General features: G+C 34.7%; 2 protein-coding genes and 1 pseudogene across 2 annotated transcripts; 1 reads left to right on the forward strand and 2 right to left on the reverse strand.

Annotated features, from left to right (window-relative positions):
• Positions 1–2,817: 2,817 nt before the first annotated feature.
• LOC124104017 (S-adenosylmethionine decarboxylase proenzyme-like) lies at positions 2,818–5,134 on the reverse strand (annotated as a pseudogene).
• Positions 5,135–12,406: 7,272 nt separating this feature from the next.
• On the forward strand, positions 12,407–13,336 carry LOC124104684 (olfactory receptor 4Q2). Its single transcript, XM_046461751.1, has one exon. The coding sequence runs from the start codon at positions 12,407–12,409 to the stop codon at positions 13,334–13,336; it is 930 nt and encodes a 309-aa protein (XP_046317707.1).
• A 7,856-nt stretch (positions 13,337–21,192) lies between these two features.
• On the reverse strand, positions 21,193–22,146 carry LOC124104018 (olfactory receptor 4K14). Its single transcript, XM_046460698.1, has one exon. The coding sequence runs from the start codon at positions 22,123–22,125 to the stop codon at positions 21,193–21,195; it is 933 nt and encodes a 310-aa protein (XP_046316654.1). The 5' UTR covers positions 22,126–22,146.
• Positions 22,147–25,475: the final 3,329 nt, after the last annotated feature.

Consider the following 25,475-nt stretch of genomic DNA (forward strand, 5'->3'; position numbering starts at 1 on the left):
ACCTGGGCAACTTAATGAGATCCTTGTTCAAAATAAAATTAAAGGGTGTGTGTGGTGGGGTGGAGCTCATTGGTAGAGTGCATGGGTAGTATGTATGGTCCTTGGTTATATCCCTCCCATTGCAAAAGAACAAAAACAAAAAATGTAAAAAGCAAACAAATGTCCTGAGTCTAGAAAAGCCTGCCAAGGATGTGGAGTGACTGGAACTCTTACACATCTTTGGTGGGTGTGTTGTACAGCTTTTCATCATGTTGATAAAAACACCTGACAAAAATATCTTAAAAGAGGAGACGTTTATTTTGTTCTCATGTGTCGGGAGCTGTGAATGAATTATGGGATTGTTTGAGTTATCTCAAGACAGGGGTTGCTTTTCTGAGAACATTTGGTGAAATTCCATTGATTCAAGACCATTCAGTTTATGCTGACACCCTGCCCTTAGAGGCATCTAGGTTGGTTCTACAGTTTAGCTATTATGAATTGTGCTGCTATAAACATTGATGTGGCTGTGTCCCTGTAGTGTGCTGTTTTTAAGTCCTTTGAGTAGAGATTGAGGAGTGGGATAGCTGGGTCAAATGGTGGCTCCATTCCCAGTTTTCTAAGACAGCCCTAGGTTCAAACATGACAGCCCAGAGGTAGAGAAGGTGGGCATAACCTGCTAAGCCCCAAGAAGTTGTATTTTTCATCTTCATCCTGTTTCCCTCAAGATGTTCTTCACACTGAACCCTACGGGGTTCCAGCCCATATAAATAAAGTGTGTGTTCTTCATTTGTTTGTTAGATCCAGCTTTGCCAGAATTGGTCATCCATTGTGACCCTGCTTTTCACTGATAAATAAGTCTTTGTCTTATTTCCATAATTTATTTTTTTCAGTAAACAAACTTTAATTTTTTTAAAAATTTTAATTTGTTATATATGACACAGGAATGCCTTACAATTCACATTACACATATAGAGCACAATTTTTCATATCTTTGGTTGTATACAAAGTATCTTCACACTATTCCTGTCTTCATACATGTACTTTGGATAATGATGTCCACCTCATTCCACCATTATTTCAAACCCCAAGCTCCCTCTTTCCCCTCCCACCTCTTTGGCCTACATACAGTTTGTCTATTCTCCCATGCTTCCCCTCTCCACCCCACTATGTATCAGCCTCCTTATATCAGAGAAAACATTCAGCATTTGGTTTTATGGAATTGGCTCACTTCACATAGCATTATGTTCTCCAGCCCCAACCATTTACCTGAAAATGCCATGATTTTATTCTCTTTTATTGCTAAGTAATATTCCATTGTGTATATGTACCACATTTTTTAATCCATTCATCTACTGAAGGGCATCTGGGTTGATTCCACAGTTTAGTTATTATGAATTGTGCTGCTATAAATATTGATGTGGCTGCGTCCCTGTAGTATGCTCTTTTTAAATCCTTTGGGTATAGACAAGGAGTGGGATAGCTGGATCAAACGGTGGTTCCATTCCCAGTTTTCTAAGGAATCTCAATACGGCTTTCCAGATTAGCTGCTCCAATTTGCAGTCCCACCAGCAATGTATGAGTGTATCTTTTTCCCCACTTCCTCGCCAACATTTATTGTTGTTTGTATGCATAATAGCTGCCATTCTGACTAGAGTGAGATGAAATCTTAGAGTAGTTTTGATTTGCATTTCTCTGATGCTAGAGATGATGAGCATTTTTTATTACCAGTCATTTCCCACTGAATATTTTTACAATTTTAATATTTTAAAAAAATGTATTCATACATTCAGCTACACGGTAATATCTGAATAACCTGGGCAGTTTTCATTCTGGTCAGTCATTCAGTGGGTCCTGTGAATGCCATGGCAAAAGGAAGATGATATAGGAACAGATGAAGTCAGAACATGTACATGAGTGACTTAATCAAGAACTTCTAAGTCTGTGAATCACTGATTCTGCTTTGAACCAAAGTTTGCAATACACTATTAAAGGAGGGCTGGGGATATAGCTCAGTTGGTAGAGTGCTTGCTTTGCAAGCACAAGGCCCTGAGTTTGAGACCCGGAACCAAAAACAAACAAACAATATTAAAGGAAATTAGTGACAATGTTTACCAAAAGTAAAAGTTACTGTGATTGATCTGAGCTGACCGGATTTAATGAATCCAGGACAACCTATATGTTAAATATTCTCACTTATCTACTTTTCTATCACTACTTTGCAAGTTAGTAAGGCATGGTACTCCATTAGAAGCTAATCTCATTTATAAAAGAACACAGCATTGCATGGGGTATACAGTTCAGTCAGTACACTCTAATCTCAATCTATAACTCTATGCCTCCTCCCTGCTAGTCAATATTGGAGATGTTTAAAATTCTTTTGTGAGAGACATTTAATTTTGTCACTGATATTTCAAAAGAGCCCATGCCAATAAAATGGAGGCCAAGTTAATATGTCCTTAAAAGAAAATTAAGCCCAGAGACTTTTCCTCATTTCCCCACCTGGGGTATAAGATTAGTACATAAACCCACAGTGTAAGTGTATTACTTCATTTGTGGGGATGGAGGGAAGACACCAGGTTGAGGGAAGAAATCAAAGGACTACAAATGCAGAAACAATTATTAAAAGAGTATTACACAAAGTGAGTAATTGGAATCATTTTTTAAGGATTTGTCTTGTGAAATGAAAATTTAATTGCTGTTGCAAAAAAATCTGTATGAAGTAAAAACTGGTTTTAATAACCTTAGTAGAGAAAGTTCTAGAATATGGAGGTAACTGGATGTAAAATTCCTGCAGCAATTTAATAGAACAGTCCCAGATGGTGAGGGTGAGACCAACACCTACTGAGGACAAAAGCCTGGTATGTGGGAAATTTTGGATGACACCTGCAGAAACCAAATTGAATTACTTTTGGAAGTGTTGAAAAGTTTCATCCTTTGCAGTAACACAACTTTTTCACAACTTTTCATATAGAACTGGTCCATAACTTGTGGGTCAAGCTCACCCATTAGAATATATCCAAGGTTTAATCTGGCTGACTTGTTACCTGACTCTCTAGAAAATCTAGAGTATAAAACTATCAACAGCAGAATTTATATGCTTCAGACAATATGCTGCTCCATTTAGGAAGATTGCATTAAGAAATTCTATTTCTTCTTGTAAATTCCAGTGTGGGTATCCTTGATGAGAAGACTTCATGAAAGTTTTACAAGAATAAAAGAATCTTTGAATTGAGTCAAATCCACTGTAAACCCTAGCAAGCTTCAACAGGTAACCAGTGCTTTCAGCAAGAGGGTGGAACTACATGTCTTCAAAATGAAACTTCTGTTGGAGACAAGCATGTTACTCTCACTGAGTACATAAGCTTCTGGCTTGTCAGTTTTTGTCACATTTAGGATTGAACATTTCACATCCTTCAAAATACATTCCACTCAGATTCTTGGGTTAGTGTGAAGATTCCCAGACCCTTGGTTTGCGTTGAGTTGCCGCCGGGAGAACCAAGCCTCCAGCAGCTTCTTGATCCCTTTGAAAAATGTGCAGCTTCTGTCACTGTGAGACTGAGAACAACCAACAACCACAGAAAGTCAAAAAATCAAATCTCTTCTACTGCCACTGCTGCTGCTGCCGCTGCCACTGTTGCAGATTATACTGTTACTAAAATTCAGGTTCCTTTTTTTGGGCTATAATTTTATATTAATTTTTAAAAAAAGATTAATAAAAATTTTCTAACTTTGTGTGTCTGTGTGTGTGTGTGTGTGTGTGTGCGCGCACACATGTGTGCGCAAAAGTTGAATGTGACTCTGCTGGAAAGACTCACAGATACAGCAGATACAGTTCAGAAATGGCAGATACACTTCAGTCTATTGTAGTACACTACTTTTCTATTACAAAGAGTGGAACAAATGCTAACTAATATTGCCCACCATACCAAGTAAGACTTATTTTTATAATTTCTAATTAATTTTCTCAATCTGGCTCACAGCCTTCATCAGTTAACAGTCCATCCACTGTGCTGGCCATGGTGGACTGTACTAATGGTTTAAGAAGTTTGAGTCCATGGGCCCTTGACTTCATTGATATGGTTTAAGAGGAAGCAACATATGGCAGAAGGTTGAAACAGAGGAAAGTTTCTCAGGACATAGCAGTCAGAAAGCTGAGAGGGAGAGGGGGAAGGGGCCATGGGGAAGATGAACCCTTCTAGGGCATGCCCCCAAAGATCTGCCTACTCCAGTCATTCTTCACAGGCCTACAGTTACCATCCTGCAAAGTAGTTATTTCAAATTATTAATTCATCCAATGGATCAATCTACTCATTAGATTACTGCTCTCACAATCCAAATATTTCAGTTCTGAACATTCTTGTATTAACACTGGAGGTTTGGGGGGACACCTCATTTGCAAACCATAACATTCTCCTCTGGCCTTTAAAATCTCTTGTTCATTTCACAATCCCAGATGGATTTAGTCTATTTTCAAGAGTCACTATCATCTTAACAGTTCCAGGACTGCCTCAAAGTTCAAGTCCAAAGTCTTATCTGAGATTCTAGGTAACTCTTGGCTGTGATACCCTATTGTCAAGAATAAATTACATACACCCAAAATCCAATGATACAGAGTTAGTATACCCATTCCAAAAAGGAGGAATGGGGCACAGAATGAAGGGAAAACATCGCAAGACCTAAATCCATCCAGGCAAACAGTTCATGTGATTCCATTTCTGTCATATTGATCACATGTTGGTGAAATATGATCTTCAAAGAACTTGGACAGACCTGCCCATTTGGTCTTTGTGGTTGTATCCCATATGGATTCTCTTTTGGCCTGCTTCTTTCCACTCCCAGCACTTTTTCTTGGCAGACAGACCAGATTATTGACATCTTTTAATTCCTGAGGTCTCCATCCCACCTTTGTCTTTGCCTTCACTGATTTTCACATCACCCTCTCAGTGGTGGACCCTGCTACACTTTAATTGGCCTCACAGGTTTCCTTTGAAATCTTGGTGGAAGCCTCTGTGACCCCTCAACTTCAGCATCTTACACACTTTGGAACCAGCTCCATATGGATGATTCCAAGATCTGCCACCAGCTTGAGCAGCAGCTGGAAATCCTGGAACCACAGCTTTGGCAGTGGCCTTTGAGTGCCTAGGTGACTGAGCATGGAGAAACAACTTTCTAGTCTCCTTTGTGTGATCAGGATAACTCCACAATGCCTTCCAAAAAGGAATTTTTACTTTACCCTTGTGCCTGCTGTGTATGGTCTCACCAATTCCTGAGACACCCTCAATGTATTTTTCTTATTGTCTCTGTTCAAAGTACTTAGCATTACTGGAGATATGGATTTGGCTGACCATGGCTATAATCTCATCAAAACCATATCTTCCTTGGCCCCAGTTTTACACACACTTTTCAGCCTGTACTGCAAGTTTTAAAAATCTTTTTGCTCTACTTTATATTCCTTATTCTTACAGTGAATTTGCCTAAATGCCAAAGCAATTCCCATGCTATTGCCTGAATGCTGTGCTGCCTTGAAATTTCCTCCATCAGATTAATTAGTCTATCACCTTTCAACATGGCCTCACACAAAGTCTAAGGACATGGAAAAAGATAGACAAGTTCTTTGCCAGAATATGACATGCATGGCCTCTAGTCCAATTCCCAATACAGTCCCCTCTTCCCTCTAATATCTTATAACCACAATCTTTATTGTCCACATTCCTATTGGAATTCTTGTCTTCTGAGTTCCCACCAGAATCACCCATTAAGATGTTTATAACATTGTAAATATTAACCATCCTGTTTCTCTAAACTTTTCCTAACTCTTCCCACAAAAATTTTCCAAAGAATTCTAAATCACTTAATCAGGTTATTTACAGCAATGACCCTGCTCCCAATACTAATTTATATGTTAGTCAGTGTTTCATTGTTGTGACCCAAATACCTGACAAGAACAACTTAGAGGAGAAAAAATTTATTTTGGGTTCATGATTTTAGAGGTTAGTTCATGATCAGCTGATTCAATTGCTTTGGACCTGAGGTAAATCAGAGAATTACAATAATACAGCATGGTGGAGGGAAGCAGCTCAGGATATAGCATCCAAGAAACAGTAGGAGAGGGGAAGGAGCCACAAGAAAGATAAATCTTTGCAGGGAGTAACCCTGGCTACCATCCAATAGTTCTTTCAAATTATTAATGCATAAATGGATTAATCCACTGATTAGGATATAGTTCTTATGATCTAATAATTTCACCTCTTAATATTTCTGCATTAACACAAGAGGTTTTGGGGGGACACCTCCTACCCCATCCACAGTAGTGGTAGTTTAATATGGTGCAAATACATTGGAAATCCTTAGGCAGTTTCATGCCTATCCCATCATCCAGTAATTCAATCTAAGTTACATGTCTAAGAGGACTGAATGATTATGTCCATAAGAAATGTGCAAAACTATTGATGGCAGCTCTGAAAATACCACAAGTGAACAACAAGAGGTGAAAGTATTTAAAAAATGTAGATTAGTTCTCAGTGGGATACAACATTACATTGAAAAATAATAAACTTATGATATGAATGAATCTCACATGTATTTAGTGAAATTTTAAAGTATAATCATTACAAAATGGTATGTACTATTTAATTGTATTTATAGAACAGGCAAAACTAACATGATGATAGAGCAATTTCATCTACCTATTACATTATTTTGTGTCTTCACAGATTCTACTTCTCTCCATCTATGTAAAATTTGTATAAGCTCTATGTGTTGAATTTGGCTGTGTGAACACTGGCAAATACATATATAAACATTTACCATGGCTCATACCTGTAATTCCAATAGCTCCAGAGACTGAGGCAGGAGGATCATGAATTCAAAGCCAGCCTCAGCAACAGCAAGGCACTAAGCAACTGAGACCCTGTCTCTAAATAAAATTTTAAAAAAGGGTAAGTTATGTGGTTCAGAGATTGAGTGACCCTAAGTTCAATCCCTAGTACCACCCCACCCCCCCAAAAAAATAGAGTCATTTACCAGTACACATGAGAATTTGATGTTGGCACATTTTGAATAAACACTATATTGCAGAGGTTTTCATATAAGTGTTAGACCTCTTAGAAAACATTAACATAAAATTATAAAAGGTAGAGATAAACAAGACAACATTGTTCCTTCAACATTCTTTGACAAAGAATATTCTGAAAAAAATCATAATATTTGATAAAACAAGAAATCTTTTGTTTGTCCAAAATGAAAACCTTGGGTGATATGTGTATTGAAGATACCTTTATATCTGAGAGGAAAAGGAATTTTAGTTGAGGAACATAAAAAGGATTCAGGTTTTTGACTTGTTGAAAAATATGAAATTTGTTGAACAATATAAATATAACCATCTTGATACAATAGTCTAAAAGAAGCCTTTTAAATAATTCCTTACAGAAGATAAATTACTTAATATTGGAATTATCAGAAAAATGCAATAGTTTAATTTTCCAAGGAGAAAAATAAAACTAAGAAAAACAGATAAGAAAAAATATTTTCCTTTACATGAATGGTGGGTTAATGCAAGTTAATATTTATCTTGTAATTTATAAAGGTCATTTTTAAAATCTTTTTAATATTTAACAAAAACACATTTATTTATATTGGTAATTGAGGTGATTTTAAATCTCCTGTTATAAGGAGTAAAATGTATATAACCATAGGTATAGTGAGATGAGAACATTATTCCATTTCATTAATCCCTTTAATAGATGTGTTTTTATTCTTAAAAGTTAAAAAAATTCTAAGCTATGCATATTTGAGAAATCAACATGTGAAGTGATCAATTCAGAGCCAATGACAACTAAATAACTTTAGACATTTTTTACCTGAATTTCAAAGCCATAGACAAAATATTTGGTTGTATAGGCCATTTTCTGATATAATAAACATAGGCTATTAAATGAAAGGAAAAAGTAATTAGTAGACTTGTTTGCCATGGAAGAGATCAAACAATTAAAAATAAGACATGTCTTTCATATTAACCATGAACTATCCTGTCTACAAAACAGTAATATAAGTTTTTCCAAATTCAAGACAGGCTAATTGCAGAGAAAAATTACAAAGTTAGTTATGTCAGCAGTCAGAAGGATGTGACTGTTAAGAAGCAATTATTTCTAATATATCCAATTGTGATCACTTAGATATGAGGTGTCCCCCAGAAAGGTCATGTGTGAGACAATGTTAGAATGTTCAGAGGTGAAATGATTAGATTATGAGGTCTGACCTAATCAATGAATTAATCCACTGATGTGAATTGACTGGGCAGCCACTGTAGGTAGGTAGGGTGTGGTGCAGGAAGTAGGTCACTGGGGACATATCTTTGGGGTTTATCTTTTGTTCCTGGTAAACAGAGCTCTCTGTTTCCTGGTTGCCATGCCCACACTGCTTCACTCTGGGACACTGTTCCACCATGCTGTTCTGCCTCACTTCAGACCTGGAGATATGGATTTGGCTGACCATGGACACAACCTCTGAAACCATGAGTCAAAATACATGAAATTGTCAGATCTTCTGGTCACACTGATGAAAAAGCTAACTGAAATACTGATTAAGTTTGAAAACCTGATCTTTGGTTACATAATAGGATTAATGAAAATGATATTTATGGCCACCAAATTTTTCTAAGAAATTTTCTATAATAAATTGAAATATATTGCAATATATCCGGTCTCTTTATCATGTTCTTATTTTCTTAATACTTTCATTTTATTTATTTATGTAGTGCTTAGGAATCAAATCCAGTGACCCATGCATATGAGGCAAGTGCTGTACCACTGAGCCACAACGCCAGCCCATGTTCTTAAATTTTTATTACTTTAGATCTTTGAGGAGTTAATGTTACCTACTTTTTAAGTAGACAGTCAGCTTTCACATATATATCTATGCATGGAAACATGAGTATATTGTTTGGAAGCTAATGTCTTTTTTTTTGTCTATTCTTTATAGTAAAATTTATACACTAATTAAAGTTTCTAGCTTGCTTACTACATAGAGTTTTAATTGCTAAGGGAATTCACTAACACCATACAAGGTTTTCCCAGGGTCATTAATTGATACATTTCTCATGTTGTCTTAGTCAGCTTCAAAATAAAAGGGACATATCTCTCTCTCTCTCTTTTTTTTTTTTTTTGGTAGAACTTGATCATAAGACTGACCTAAGTAAGAGCAAGTGAAAGAAACCTTGAACAGTCTCAGTTTCTTCCAGTCTCAACTTCAAAAACAAGACAGTGAGGTATGGAGAAAAAAAGTTGAGGATATTTTCATGTGATGTTTTCTTAAATAAAATATTTTTTCCAATTTCAAAAGTAAGACATTTATTGCAGAACACTTGTTAATATTAAAAAGCTATTAGAAATCATTAGAGGCTCTGTCATTCCACCATGCAAAGTAAATTGTTTAAATGCTTTGAATTCATCTCAAGGCATTTTTCTACTGAAATTAAGTTTTTACCATTTGTTTAAAAAATCTGTCTATTTTCTTAAACATTCATATTTTATTTTGGCTCTTGAAACTTTCCTTACTGATAATAAGAACATCAATGTAATCTTTTATATTAAGAACATACATGCATCTTCATTTCTCCAGTTCAGCTTTTGCCTCTGGCACTTGTGTTTTTGAGATAATAAAGGGAGTTTGCTCATCTTCATCGAATAAAATCTACTTTCTTCTGTGATTTATGCTTTATCACGATCCTTTAAAATGTTTCACTAATAATATAAAATACATTGAGCCACATATACTCACTTATATATTTCTTTAGACATTTTATTTTTTGAACTATTATTTAAATGCTTTAAACATTTGAATTTATTTTTTTGTATGTCTCTAGTAGCTAACCAGTCCTTCTCCAAAGAACTTCCCAATGATTTGAAAATCACTTTATCGTCAACAGCACCTTTTAAATAATTGCCTTTATTCTGAACTCTCTGGGTTTCTTCCATCTATTTATCATTCTTGTTTATGGAAAGTAAAGAACCACACCAATTACTGTAGGTTTATGGTACATTTTAATATCAAATCTATCTGGCTGTTTCTCTTCTCTCAAATTTTGCTAGAGATTCTTCAAGCATATATTGAAGGGACTGGTAGGAAAAGGTTGAGAGACATGTTCTTGTCTCCCTGGTGAAGTGAGTTTGTCAGAATTTCAAATGTGATTTTGAATATATTTCCAGTCCAGTTCATCTGTAGTAAATTTCCTGATCAATACTTATCTATCTTGGTTTCAGTGCTGCTATAACTCAAAATATTTTGTGTGGTAGAGAATCTGTCTATGTGGTAGATTGTGAGCCAGTATAGTTAGTGACTATCACAAACCTTGTTATTTATGAATTTAAAAAAATCCCCCCACAGTTATATAGAAAACAAGCAATTCTCTGATTTGAAGTCCTTGATTACTAAATACTAGTTATGTATGCATTCGAATCTGATTTAACCTCATTACCTTTTATAGGCTTTTTTCTTTTTAATTAACATGAAATAATTGTACATATTTGTGTGGTATGGTGTGGAAGGTAAATTTTATAAGCCAATAGTGACAAGTAGTGTTGATAGTTTAATGAATTTATGGTTCCCTTAAATTTGTATAAAACTTATACATATATGCATTATTTTTCATTAAAATGCTATTATCTATATATACTATATTCACATTTTAAAGTTAATATTGTATCTTATACATATTTTCATTTTTAAATTATTACACTGTTGATGGACTTCTGGAGTGCTTTCTAATATTGATTATTTAAGCAATGCTATTATTGATCATTTTTATTTGAAAATTTATGCTATAAATCCTAGAAGTTGAGTCTCTTTCAAGATGTTGTAAAACTTTTACATCTAAAATAAAGTACCAAGTTCTCCCCCAGATGTGCCAATGTTCGAACAGTAATATGTAAGGATTCTCAAATCCCCATTTTACACCCTCAAGGTTGTGATTAAAACATTGTAACAATTCCCTTTGTTATTGGATTGTGAATGTCTGAATTCCTAAATCTCTAAATGTCAAAATTCCATATTGTTGGCCAGTGTAAATAGGGACTTACTTCCTAATTCATTTATCTTTTTAATTATATAATATGTAAGATATTTCTATAGTTTTAGTGTGCCCATAACACGTGAGTACAAGACTAAAAATCTATCTTTTACAAAAAGAAGGTAAGTAATTTGGCTTAAAATTTGTTATACTGAAAACTGGTCTTCATGTTCTTATCATTAGTAGTCACTTTGAGGATCAGCATTTAATGCCACCTGTGGTCTTTTCCAAAAGCATATAATATTGCATATGCAATCATGTATCAGTTGTAAAATCAAACTGAGTTTTTAAAAAAGAATAAGTTTTAAGAATATATGGATTGCCAAAATTAACAGTGTTTGTTTTTTGGCATTGTAAGAAAAGTATTTTCTTCATATTTTTAAGTTTTATAAATTATATTAAAAAACATTCATTATTTTGATAGTTAGATAAAAAATTAAACATATGAAACTTAATAAAGTGAAAATTTGTTGAAAAACAAATCTATCATTTAAAACTTGCTTTATAACAACCTGAGATTATTTGATGTTATACCTAAACTATGACATTGTTCTTAAAACAAGTTCCAAAATTTTAATTAAGTGAAATTTTTACCTGTAATTTAATTAAATCTTAACAAGTAATAGTTAAATTGCACAAAGAGAGAAAATAAAAACATATATGGTTTTCACATAAAATTAAATAATGTCATAAACCTTGAAGATATGTATTACTACATGAATTCTCAAAAAAGCTTATATATTTATCAGAAATGTGGTTGAATTCATTGTGAAATTAGAAATTATCCAGGACTAAGAAGAAAATTCCAATTGTCAGAATAAACTTCCATGTTTTATCATTAGTTTTAATGTACTTTCTTAAATAGTTTAGTTTTCCATGTATATACAATTTATTGCATTTTAAATATAGTCTTGTCTTCTTTTTCTTCATGATATAACCATTTTTCTTAGTTTAACAAATATTTTTGTAAATATAATTTTACCAAGATAGTTTTTAAATGTTGTCACTTTACTTCATATATTCCTTCATATTTTAAAGTTTCAGTGTAAAATTATATAATATTTTTATTTGCATAATTGTCTTTATTGACAAACATTTTATTTAAGCTAACATTTATTTAGTTTTTAGTTTTCTTTCAAACTTTTATTCTTGTTGATTTCCCTAAATGGAAAGTATCCTGTTCATAAATTTAGAGATGTAAAATATGTATGCTAAAACAAAGAAAATTCTCTAATATCTAAATTTTGATTTACTATGTGTCTCTTTAGAAATAAGATTTTTGTATTTGATGTGACATATCTATTTTGAATGCTGCTAATGTTCTGTCATTCAATATTTTTTATCTAGGTAAAACCAAGTCAAATGGATGAAAACCAAACAGAAAGGGTGAAAGAGTTTGCTCTGGCAGGATTCTCAGAAAATTCATCTATTGAGGCAGGGCTATTTTTATTATTTCTTTTCTTTTATGTGTCCACATGGGTAGGCAATGTCCTCATCATGGTGACAGTGGCCTCTGATAACTACCTAAATTCATCGCCTATGTACTTCCTTCTTGGTAACCTCTCATTCCTTGATCTGTGTTATTCAACAGTAACAACCCCTAAGCTTCTGGCTGACTTCCTTGATAATAAAAAGCTCATTCCCTACAACCAGTGCATTGTGCAACTCTTCTTCCTGCATTTTGTAGGGGCAGCTGAAATGTTCCTGCTCACAGTGATGGCTTATGATCGCTATGTAGCAATCTGTCGCCCTCTGCACTATACTACTGTCATGAGTCGAGGTTTATGCTGCGTGTTAGTGGCTGCCTCATGGATGGGAGGATTTGTGCACTCCACTGTCCAGACCATCCTCACCATCCGTTTGCCCTTTTGTGGGCCAAACCAGGTGGATAACTTCTTCTGTGATGTCCCCCCTGTCATCAAACTTGCATGTGCAGACACCTTTGTCATTGAACTTCTCATGGTATCTAACAGTGGATTGATATCAACCAGCTCCTTTGTGGTGCTGATTTGTTCCTACACCACTATCCTGGTTAAGATTCGCTCCAAGGAAGGAAGGAGAAAAGCTCTCTCCACCTGTGCATCCCACCTCATGGTGGTAACACTCTTTTTTGGACCCTGTATTTTCATCTATGCCCGCCCTTTCTCCACTTTCTCCTTGGACAAGATGATATCTGTACTCTACAATGTCATTACCCCCATGCTAAACCCCCTCATCTACACACTTCGGAACAAAGAGGTCAAGTCCGCCATGCGAAAGCTATGGGATAGGAATAGACTTTGGAAAAAATAGGAGACATGAGACACTGAAGTGAGTTTTTGATAGCAGACAGAGACTATGAGAATACCACAGTTGCTTTTTGACTAATGAATCAGGAGGCAGAAGCCTCTATGTTTAATTGTCTTCCATTAAGTCACAATGCCACTGCTTCTGGCTTTATATCTAAACTGTGCGTGATTGCTGACTTGTTCTGTATTCTGCTTTCTTTTCTTGACTGAATCAAATATAGTTTCTGTTTTCCTATTGATTTGTGTTTTAAAATTTTATCTCTTCATCTGATAAAATTTCATTCCATGATCTCTTTGTGCTCAGTTTGTCACTACAAACTGCCACAACCTATTCTTTCTGAGCTCTCAATAGCTTCTTATTTGCTTAGCTACAGACTTTACTTTCTTTTCAGTTTCAAATTATTCTCATTACATTCCACTGAATGAGAAATTTGTGTTTCTTATTCTCACTAAATATTTTAAAAGATAAATGTTTGATGAGTTAATGATTTACATTTATGAATGGGATATATTTGTTAGTTAATGGGATATATTTGTCAGTTTTGTCACCTCACCACACCACTGATATCTAGAAGGGAAAGTGAGGGAGCAATCATCTAATAATTGTGGGTTCAAATACTCCTCTTTTAATTCTCAGCCAAGTGAATCTGGATGAATCAGCTAGAACATGGGAGCCCTAATTTCCTCTTCTCTTCCATGACTAGAATGACCTACTTCTTAATGCTGTTATGAAAATTAAAAAGGCACAGGATGTGAGTGGGTCTGAGTTGGTATGTGGCTCATAGCAGTGTTCAACAAATATTTATTCATTAAAGTTGATTTTTTCAATATGAAAAAAGTATAAATGATGAAACTCTGAACTGGTGGATTTACCTTAATGTAGCAACAGTTTGATGCACTGTCACTAGTTTGTGGAGGACACTGTAAAGTGTATAGGAAAGAGTATATGGTACTTTCACCTTTGTCAATTATTGGGCACAGTTTATATCACTATCACCCCTTGAATCCTTAGAGTTACATTAAGTCATAGACCTGTTTTACTGCATAATGAGTCTTTATATTCAAAGAAAGGAAAACTAAATTGATATTCAAGTTTAGAACAAACAATACAAATAAAATATAAATCTAAAATATGAATAAACTTTCATTTTAACACCATATTTATTCAGGGGATGATAAAAGCAAATTCAGCAACTGGTTTTGTCACAAATAGAGATAGAAGACAAGAGCATTTGGTAATCATTAAAGATTGTAATTTTATCTTTATTCTCGTTATATTTCTAAAATTGTTACTATAGCTAAAGTAAAATGAATAAAATAGAGACCAAAAAATGTGTTGAATTAGTGTAGAAGGCTTTATATGTCATCCATGTGATGTTGACTAGGGAAGAATATTTCAAAGTTCTAACCTTTTCCCACACTTGGAAACATAACTAGTACACTTTTTTGAGGCATTGGGAACTCTGAGTAAACAGGAGTTGATGACATTATTATAAAAAGCAACTCAAACCCAATACCTGACACCAACCAAAGCTCATATGGATATACCACTATTATTATGATAGAATTCCATAAAATATCTCAATGTTGAGCAGATAATTAAGTAATCTAATTCATAATATACACAACTATGAATACTGACTCTATCTATGGGAAGGTGAGTATGGAATCAGATGGGTCTATATTTGAATTTGGTTGGTACTTTAATAATTCCACCACTGGCATGACTCCCCAAATGCCAAGCTGTGCAGCCAGCCTCCTGGTCCCTGCCAAGAAGTGGCAATGGAATGATGAATCAGTGGAGCAGCTGAGTGGTGGCCTCAGTAAGTTGAGGTATGGTTGGCAGGCATAGCCTATGGCCATGTGGAGCTCTCCTGGTAGGCATGGGTGAGGATAGCACTGAGGTGAGCTCAGGATAGCCAAGTCATGCCAACCTGTCATCCTTCATAGGCCAGGCCTGGGCGCTGTTCTGATGCCTGCTGCAGAAGCCTGCTCCAAGCAGCATCCATCCAATGACTTCAACCTCCCCCTTCCTGATCTGCCATGAGAAAAATGGAAATGGAGCAAATTGAATGAAGTTGTGACTCAAGAATTGATCAATAGTGTTAGTACCATTTCCAAGCTCTAATTAACAAAAGTTTGGACCAATAGCAATGAACCAAGTGCTATATAAAGCACTAGACTAGCACACTTGGTGGGGGAAACCTGCTACCACGTTCCTTCTTGCACTGCAAGAATTCTGTTCCTGTTCTTCAATAAATCCTACTGTTATACTCACTCATCCTGGTCAGCAGAGTTCATTCTTTGGAATTTAGGGGATAAAAACCCAGGAAGAAGAATAAATTAACAGTGAACTGCTAGAGTCTGCTACCACATTGGAGGGCATAGCCCACCAATGAGAGCTGCAATACTCTGCAGAGATCTGCCCTTAATGCAGTGAGGCACTTCCTTGGATAGGGTCCCCAGGTTATTCTCAATGGAAGGGGAGATACCTGGAGAGCCAGTGGTTGAAAGTATGTAGTTTTATTCTATGAAAGTCTTTTCTAACCTTTTCTTCAAATGTCATCTGAAATCAAAGAAGAGATAAAAATGAAGCCTGGAGATGTGATTTGAACCTATAGCCTCAGTGACTTGGGAGGCTGAGGCAGGAGTATCCCAAATTCAGGTTGGACAAATTAACATGGCCTTAAGAAATTTAGTGAGACCTGTCTTAAAATAAAAAATCAAAGAAAGAGATGGAGGGGGTGCTGAAGATGTAACTTGAGGAAAATTGATATTGTTCTACATGTTTGTACCATCTTTATCATCAAAATGAAACAGATACTATATATATATATATATATATATATATATATATATATATATATAATTATTCAATAAATAAATGCATCCCATGGTTCAATCTTTAGTAGAAAAAAAATTCTTCTACATAGAAATAAAATTTTACTTCCAAAAAATATCCTGAAATGTTGAGGTTTTATTTGAGAACTGAATATGTAGGAATTACTTACAATAGTAAAATGCTTCAGTTAAATAATTTGATTTAAAATTTATTTTAATATCCATGTTGAAGAGAAACATTGATATGTCACAGAGAATTAGAAGAAGAATCAGTTGATCTATCAATGATTGCAGTTAAAGAGAAGAAGGAATATGTCAGATTCCTTGAACTTCTCAGAAATTTCTTATTGACCTTGTCTTTTAGCCATAAACAATATATTTTAGGAGGTTGCATTATTAGAATTAGTATATCCTAGTGATATACTTCTGGTAACACATCCTGCTCCCTTAATAGAGCATTTTCTCATAAGAAAATCTTTCTAAACAGTATTTAGTGCAAGTGGTTGACATTAGCAATTATCCAATAATTTTTAATGCTAGTAGTGATTAAGAGTGAGTTGAGGCAGCTTACAGTGAAAAGCAGACTTCTGAGATTAATTCCTACAATTAAAATTCCTACAATTTAAATCCTAATGTCAATTACAAAGCCATATTATTTGAATTTTATGTTTGAGTGTGGGGTATCACTGTTGCCAGGCTGGCCTCAGACTTGCAATCTTTCTGCTTCAGACTCCCAGTAGCTGGGATTACAGGTAAGCCACACTGAGGCTGGCTTGCTTGCTTTTTAAAAAAAGCCTACACTGTATCACGATTTAAATCACCTCATTAAAAAATGGGAAATGAGCCAGGTGTGGTGGCCCATGCCCATAATTCCAGCAACTCGGGAGGCTGAGGCAGGAGAATCTCAAGTTTGAAGCTAGCCTCATGAAATTAGCAAGAACTTATCCCAAAATAAAAAATAAAATAAAAAGGGCTGGGGATGTTGCTCAGTGGTTAAGAACCCTGAGTTGAATGGGAAATGAATTTCACAAACACTTCCACAGATAGTAATTTCTTTAATTTGCAATTTGTGGCTTCCTCTGAACTGACAATGACAAGTTCCATACCAGAACCCATAATTTTCACAAAACAGAAACTGATGATTTCTTGTACTTGAGTTTCACTAATACATGCAACAGCCATGCATATCAGCTTACACAACTAACTAAACCCCGAGATGTCCGCACCTAGACTGACAGTGCAATGATTCATATTCATCCTCAGGAATGAATATGAATTGGTCAAAGAAAGATGGAAACTGGAATAGAGATTAGAAATGGAGTATGAGTCACTGGATAGTTCTAAGAGGTTTGAAACCTCATGTGATCAGATATTAAGGAACTTTCTATGTGAGTGTTCCTGTGCTGAAAACACACATGTGCGTGCGTGCACGTGCGAGCACACACACACACACACACACATTTCCCTTTCCCTAACTATAAACCTAGGTTGTTTCCTTTCATGGGCTTTTACAACATGTCCTATGTATATTTTGTTCCTGTCTACTTGCCTTCATTCCATTAAACTGAAAGATTTGAGAGTCTTGGAATATATGTTCTTAAATATTCTACTTCCAAAACTAGTTCAGTGTCTAAAATATGAATATAGTACGTGTTCAAAAATATTTATTTATTTAATAACTATATGTATAAATAGTATCTGTTTCATTTTGATGATAAAGATGGTACAAACATGTAGAACAATATTAATTTTCCTCAAGAAACTAAAAAAATGAGCTATCATGTGATCCAGCTATCCTACTTCTTGGTATATCTCCAAATGTAACTAAATCAGTTTAACAAGGAAATAACCTCATGCCATAAGTATCTGACTACTCATAATAGCCAAGATACAGAATTAATCTAGGTACACACATCAATGGAAAAATGGATAAACAAAATATGGTATATGTGCAAAATGAAATATTATTAAACCATAAAGAATAATGAAAAGCTGCTCTTGGAGGCAAAATGGATAAGACAGGAGGACATTGTGTTAAGGAAAAGCCAAATCCATAGAGAAGTATAACCTGTTCTTTCTCACATGCAGAATTTTAAAAATTGTCAACCTGATTATGAAATAGTGAATACTAGAAAGTAGAAAGAGCGAATAAAGGACCAGACACTGTGGCACAAACCTATAATACCAGCAACTCAAAAGGTTAAGGCAGGAGGATCATGAAAAAAAAAGCACTGGATGTGGGGAAAAAAGTTGAATAGAGGGATGCTGGATTTGATTCATATATGCTGATGCATGTATTGAAATGTTAAATTTCACACAGAGCACCATTAACATGTAAAAATTTTTTGTTTTTTTGGTTTTTGTTTTTCAATTGCTTTTATTTTTAAATACATGACAGCAGCATGGATCACAATTCTTATTACACATAAAGAACACAATTTTTCATATCTCTGTTTTTATATAAAGTATTTTCACACCAATTCATGTCTTCATACATGTACTTTAGATAATGATGTTCATCACATTCCACCACCTTTGCTAATCCCCTGCCCCCTCCCTTCCCTCCCCACCCCTCTGCCCTATCTAGAGTTAGTCTATTTTTCCCATGCTCCCTCTTCCTACCCCACTATAAGTCAGTCACCTTATATCAGAGATAGCATTCACTATTTGTTTTTTGGGGATTGGCTAACTTCACTTAGCATTATCTTCTCCAACTGCACCCATTTACATGCAAATGCCATAATTTTTTAAATCTTTTATTGCTGAATAATATTCCATTGTGTATGTATGCAACATTTTTTAATCCATTCATCTACTGAAGGGCATCTAGGTTGGTTCCACAGTTTAGCTATTGTGAATTGTGCTGCTATAAACATTGATGTGGCTATGTGCAATTATCTTATATAAGACGAAGGCACCAAAAACATGCATTGGAGAAAAGATAGCCTCTTCATTAAATGGTGCTGGGAAAACTGGAAATCTATATGCAACAAAATGAAATTAAAATTCTCTCTCTCACCATGCACAAAACTCAACTCAAAGTGGATCAAGATCCTAGGAAGACAACCAGAAACTCTGCGTCTAATAGAAGAAAAAGTAGGCCCTAATCTTCATCATGTGGGATTAGGCCCTAACTTCCTTAATAAGACTCCTATAGTGCAAGAATTAAAACCAAGAATCAATAAATGGGATGGACTCATACTAACATGTAAAATTAATCTAATAAAAAATCAAATAAAAATACCTCTAAAGTCTATTACTGTCAATAGTCAGTATTATATCAATAACTAAGGCAAACATTGACATCCTCTTAAGCTCTTTAAATGTTCATATACATAAATGTAACTGATTATGAAAATTAATTATGTGCAAAGTCTATACAATAGAAATACAGTATTGTTATAATAGCAGGTAAAGGATATAATCTTAAGACAAAATTGGAATTCTTGTATGTTCTATTATATTTATGCACATGTGTAGAGTTGCAGTAATAAGGGATGTCAGAGAATACCCACAGCATGTTTCTCTGATTGAAGACTATTCAACAATTTTGGAAGTTTCATCTGGTTATTTAATTTATTCAATTTCTAATCCTTTCCTTTAGTTTGATGTTTCCAAGTCAACCTATGAGAAAATTGCTTGAATTTCTGAAGGTTAATTTATTTAAAATCAAATTCAACTGTTGTTTATGAGAGTCTTTGTAGTATTCAGGAACAAGTCCAAAGTAAAGGGGGTGAGGGGAACAAGACAATGAGAAAGAAGGAGGGAGGGAGGGAGGGAGGGAGGGAGGGAGGGAGGGAGAGAGAGAGAGAGAGAGATTAAGAAGAAGAGGGAGAGAAAAGAAAAGAGGAAAAAAGGGGGGATTCTATCAAGACAGAAGAAAAATCAGTGGAGTATATGAAGGGGATTGAGTGGGAGGGAAGGGGGATGGGATAAAGGAGGAACTTTCCTATGTACATGTATAAATATGCTACAGTGAATCTTACCATCATGTACATCCAAAGACACTAATTTTAAAAGAAAACCTATAAGTAAATAGCAGAAAGAACAGTAGAGAAAAGAAAACAAGAGAAGGGAAGAGGAGAGAGAGAAGAGGAAGTAATAGGAACTGAATTTGAGAAAATCATATTCCATGATTTTATAAGTAGGACAAAATGAATCCTAATGTTATGTATAACTAAAAAGGGCCAATAAAAAATAAAAACAAAAATTCAGCATAAGATCTGAATTTGTGGAATCCAAGAACATACTTCCTATTAAATGATGGCCCAAAGGGTAGGATCAGCTCAGTAAAAGATGCAGTGCTTATTGAGAATCAACTTTGGGTGAAATGTATTAATTTAATAACCAAATTCATATTAACTGTAACATATTAGCTTATTACACCTAATAATTTAGCCATAAAATGCATTTTTAATAAATATGGATTTTCCCATGTTATAGCTAACTACTGAAATTGCCTATCAGTTGCAAGCATTTTTTTAAATAAAAGCATTAAGCATAATATACACAAGGAAAAATATGATTTTTAAAATTGATAATATCTTGAATTAGTGAACTATTTTGTCCTCTAAAGCTTATGAAAATCAGGATACAAATGCAGAGGGCATTTATTATTTAATCCCAGGCTATCCTCTGAGTGCCAAATATATCATGTTTTGAATATTTCCCATTGCTATATTAGGCTATGACTATGAAATGAAAATTAATTTTGTATCAACATTTTAAGCAAAATAACTAGTAACATAAATCTTGTTTTAACAAGAAAGGTAATCATAGAGTTAACTTTAAAATGTATATGGGTGACGATTATGCATCATCTTACATAGGCATTCATATATATATATGTATATATGTATATGAATTATATAAATAATTTTGTTGAAGTGAATCACCTTTTACAGAACATATTATAATTATGTAAACACAAGTCAGAAAGAAATCTTTGATAAGAATCATATTTAAGAATCTATATCTCCTGAATAAGTGGAAGCATGAGAGACCATGGAAAGCAGGAAGTCAGTGAAAAGTCACAACTTGGTTCCGCATTTTCTTCATAGCTGTTTTCATCTCCTCATTTCTCAATGTGTAGATAAGGGGGTTCAAGAGTGGAGTGAAAATAGTGTAAAACACAGACAAGAGCTTGTCCACAGAAAACCTACTAAAAGGCCACAGGTAAATGAAAATGCAGGGCCCAAAGAAGAGTGTGACCACCATGATATGGGCAGAGCAAGTGGACAGAGCTTTGGTGACGCTTCCTGCAGCACGCTGCCGGACACTGAGGAGGATGGCAGTGTAGGAGATCATGACCAGCAGGAAACAGCTGACGGAAATCAAGCCACTGTCCGAGATCATTAGTATACCCAAGACATAGGTGTCCATGCAGGCAAGTTTGATCACCAGAGGAAGGTCACAGAAGAAGCTGTCCACCTCATTGGGGCCGCAGTAAGGTAAATTCACAGTGAAGGCAATTTGACTGATGGAATGCAGAAATCCAATGACCCAGGAAATGAGCACCAGCTTGATGCAAGTCTGCCGGCTCATCATTGTCATATAGTGCAAGGGTTTACATATGGCCACGTATCTGTCATAGGCCATGGAAACCAGCAGCACCATCTCAGCCCCTCCAGTAAAGTGCAAGAGAAAGATTTGAAACATACATCCTCCAAAGGAGATTATCTTTCTATCAGTAAGGAAATCTCTGATCATCTTGGGGGTGGCAAATGAGGACAGCCACATATCCAAGAAGGACAGATTCCCTAGCAGGAAGTACATAGGGGAGGACTGCAAGTTGGGGGCAGAAATTACAGTGACCACAGTGAGGAGGTTACCCAGAAAAATGGCCACATACATCCCAGAGAAAAATACAAAGAAAAATTTTTGTAGATATTGTGAAGAACAGAGTCCATGCAATACAAATTCTGACACCACCGAATAATTTTTCATTTCCATTGTCCCAGGTATCAGATTCTGTATTTCATCAACACAAAGAAATGGTAATCATGTCATTTGTGTCAGGTTGGAAGAACCTAGAGCACATTATGTGAAGGGGAGTCCTCACTCACAGAAAGACAAATACTGCATGATCTTAATAATATGTGGAATCTAGAAAAGTAGAATTCATAAAAACAGAGTATAATGTAGTTATCAGATGGTGGGAGGTGAGAGAATATGGGCAAAGTTGGTCAAAAGGCAAAAAGTTGTAGTTACACAAGAGAATCTATTTAACATCATAGCTAGCAACAGTATATTGTATACTTCAATGTTGTGGAGACAGCAGATTTTACATGTTCTAACTACAAAAAATGGCAAATTTTTTAGAGAATGCATGTAAAATAGCTTGACTTAGCCATCCCACAACATATATGAAAATATATATATTTGTACATCATAAATATATATAATTTGTACACTATAAATATATATAATTTTATCAATTAAAATATAAGCAAAGGCAGGAAGATAGAATGGTAGAAAAATCAGGAAGGCAGGCAAATAGGATGAAGGAAAGAAGAAAGGAACAAAAGTAGGAAAGAATGAAGGAAGGAAGGGAAGAGAGGTGTTAAGTGAAAGTGCTATCAACTGCCAGGCACATGAAAGTGATCAGCTAGGGGTTGTTTCAAATGTAACAGATAATTTAACAATAGATGGAATTTTATAAACAAGTCCATACCAACATGTATATCTGCCCCATTCAGACTTTAATCTTTCCATGGGGGTAGTTGGGCATTCTAGAAGACTTCAGCATAGGTGAGAGCTGTTGAAACATTTTTTCTTCCCTTTGTGGCTTTTGTCCATGGGAGATGTGGAAGTAATCCAATGAAGAGAATGAACCAATAATCCTTAAGAGGATTGAATATGAAGATTTCCTGGTTTTATTTACCCATCAGGGTAGATACCACTGGCCAGTGGGCAATTGTTTTTAAACAATTGAAGTTGCAACTAAATTATTAATATGTCAAACATAGAAAATTGCACACACATCTCTCTCCCCATTGATTTCCACAAAAACAAAAACAAAAGACAAGCAAAAAATTTTGGTGGGTGTCTCTATCTGTGTACCCAAATACCAATCAATGTATCTCTGTCTGAGTCAGGAGAAGCAGTGGATGACAAAGTTTAAGAGAACAAGATTTATTTAAGCTAAAAAATCAGGTTCTGAATGTAAAAGTGTATTAAGGTGTTGCATATAAATACAGTATAGTCTCAGATCTTAAAACTAGATTATGTTTGTTCTTTAGATATTTTATGGAAACAGCTCTATTGTGTTGTATGTGTTACAGAATGGCATGTATCATATTCTCAGAGAACATCTTTGAGGAAAGAAATCTAAATAATAGCATAGTTACATGAGGATTTTAATTTATCTTAATTTTCATTCTTTTAAATTAAAATGTAATATAGTTTTAGTCTAAAGTGTTAACTAATGCCTTGTGGACACCATGAACATAATCACAACTGAAGAACATTTGCAGGTTTGGCTGTTAGCCTGACAGCCATCCTAGTGTGTATCACACATGCCATAGATCAGTACCTCTACTTGTATTCTTTACCTTTTTTGTACCCATGAAAGTTTTCACATGGGGCTGGGGATGTAGCTCAAGCGATAGCATGCTCCCCTGGCATGCGTGCTGCCCGGGTTTGATCCTCAGCACCACATACAAACAAAGATGTTGTGTCCGCTGAAAACTAAAAAATAAAAACAAATAAATACTAAAATTCTCTCTCTCTTAAAAAAAATTCACTTACCTAAAGGCCACCTAGATTTTTCTCAACTCAATTAGCAATTCTCTATTAGGGAGTCTTTATAAAAAAGTTTTCACATGTAATTTAAAAATATAATTTAATTTAGTGTTTCTTTTAAATGAAGATTAAGTGGACCGTTAAAATAATCAAGTGGAAAACTAAGGAGGTTAATATAAAGATCTCTTACTTGCTATTGAGTCAACTGCATTCTAAAATCAAACCATTGAATTGTACTCTAAAAATGAATTAACTTTTTGATACATAAATTATAATTCAATAACGTTCTATTAAGATAGATATTAAAAATATAAAATAGACTCATTAGAGTTCTAATTTTGGAGAACTCTTTATGAATTTCAAGGCCTTTTAAAAATTGTTAAATGAGTATTAAGTTTATTATCAGAAAACAGGAGGTTAATTTTGCATACAAAATAATAGCATTTTAAAATTTAAATACAAGGAACCACAGAACCACAGATAGAAAAACACATCTTAAATACAATTTTAAAATGATAAAATTTAATTATAAGTAACAAATTATTATGATACATTCAAATGACATAAAGTATAATAGAATAAATGAGTCTCTATTTGACTCATATCTTAAAATGTGTTCACATCCATGTCAAAAGCTCTTTACTCACCTGGAGGTAAGGTGCTTAGTGCTGGAACTGCAGGTCACCAAATTTGTATATCACATCTTCTACACATGCTAAAATGGAGCTTTTGAAATCACTTATATTTTTATTACAGATGTGATCTATTTGCATCTTTCTCCTGCCTCCTAAAAGATAATTTGAGGAGAGCATCATTTTAAGAAGACAGAAAACTCCAGACTTCAGCTTTCTTTGAATTTAAGATATAATACATATATATCCTCTCCCTGACAGAATTAAGAGCACTTTAATGATGGGACACTTGTGGTCAACTCCCATAATGAAGGCTGGGGAATAAATCATCCAAGAGTGGAAATTTGTGGTAATGAATCTCATTCTTTTCCCCAGGTAACACAAGAGGGAAATTTCAACGATCTGCCCTATTATATGAGCATGATTGAAATTATTTTAATAATTCAATCAGAGTAACATGTCATTATCTAGTAAATAGACTAAATTTTTTCCTTTAAATAATCAAATTAAATACAGAGATTCTGAAAATTTGTCTATTCTGCACATGATTTTATGTAGTTTTAAATCAAGCATAATACTGAAGAAAACTTATTCATACTAGGAGAGTCAGATTTGAATGGTACAGAATATTTGTCATCTCTGGATTTATATTGTCAGGTATCATACAATCTCCTGTTTCTGGGTTACTCTGGACATTTGCTACAATTGATAGGCTGCTTACTTATCAATATCATTGATATAATACAGGCTTCTCCCATCAATGGATCTTTGCTGAAGACAAATATCCCAGAATGTTCTGCTGAACCACCACTACATTTACAACCATTCACGTGACACCAACTTCCCTACTGTGTGTATGTACAACCAAATTTTTAAGGGATTCACCACCAAAACAGCCTCTGAGTGAACCAAGAAGTCTCACTTTCT

The sequence above is a fragment of the Marmota monax genome, unplaced genomic scaffold (genome assembly GCF_021218885.2).
Source record: "Marmota monax isolate L192 unplaced genomic scaffold, Marmota_monax_Labrador192_F-V1.1 WCK01_AAM20220418_F8-fsc00001, whole genome shotgun sequence".
NCBI classification, from domain to species: Eukaryota; Metazoa; Chordata; class Mammalia; order Rodentia; family Sciuridae; genus Marmota; species Marmota monax.

Excerpts from the sequence above, each read along its gene's own strand:
- LOC124104684 (XM_046461751.1), top strand. The coding sequence starts at position 12,407 with ATGGATGAAAACCAAACAGAAAGGGTGAAAGAGTTTGCTCTGGCAGGA.
- LOC124104018 (XM_046460698.1), bottom strand. The coding sequence starts at position 22,125 with ATGGAAATGAAAAATTATTCGGTGGTGTCAGAATTTGTATTGCATGGA.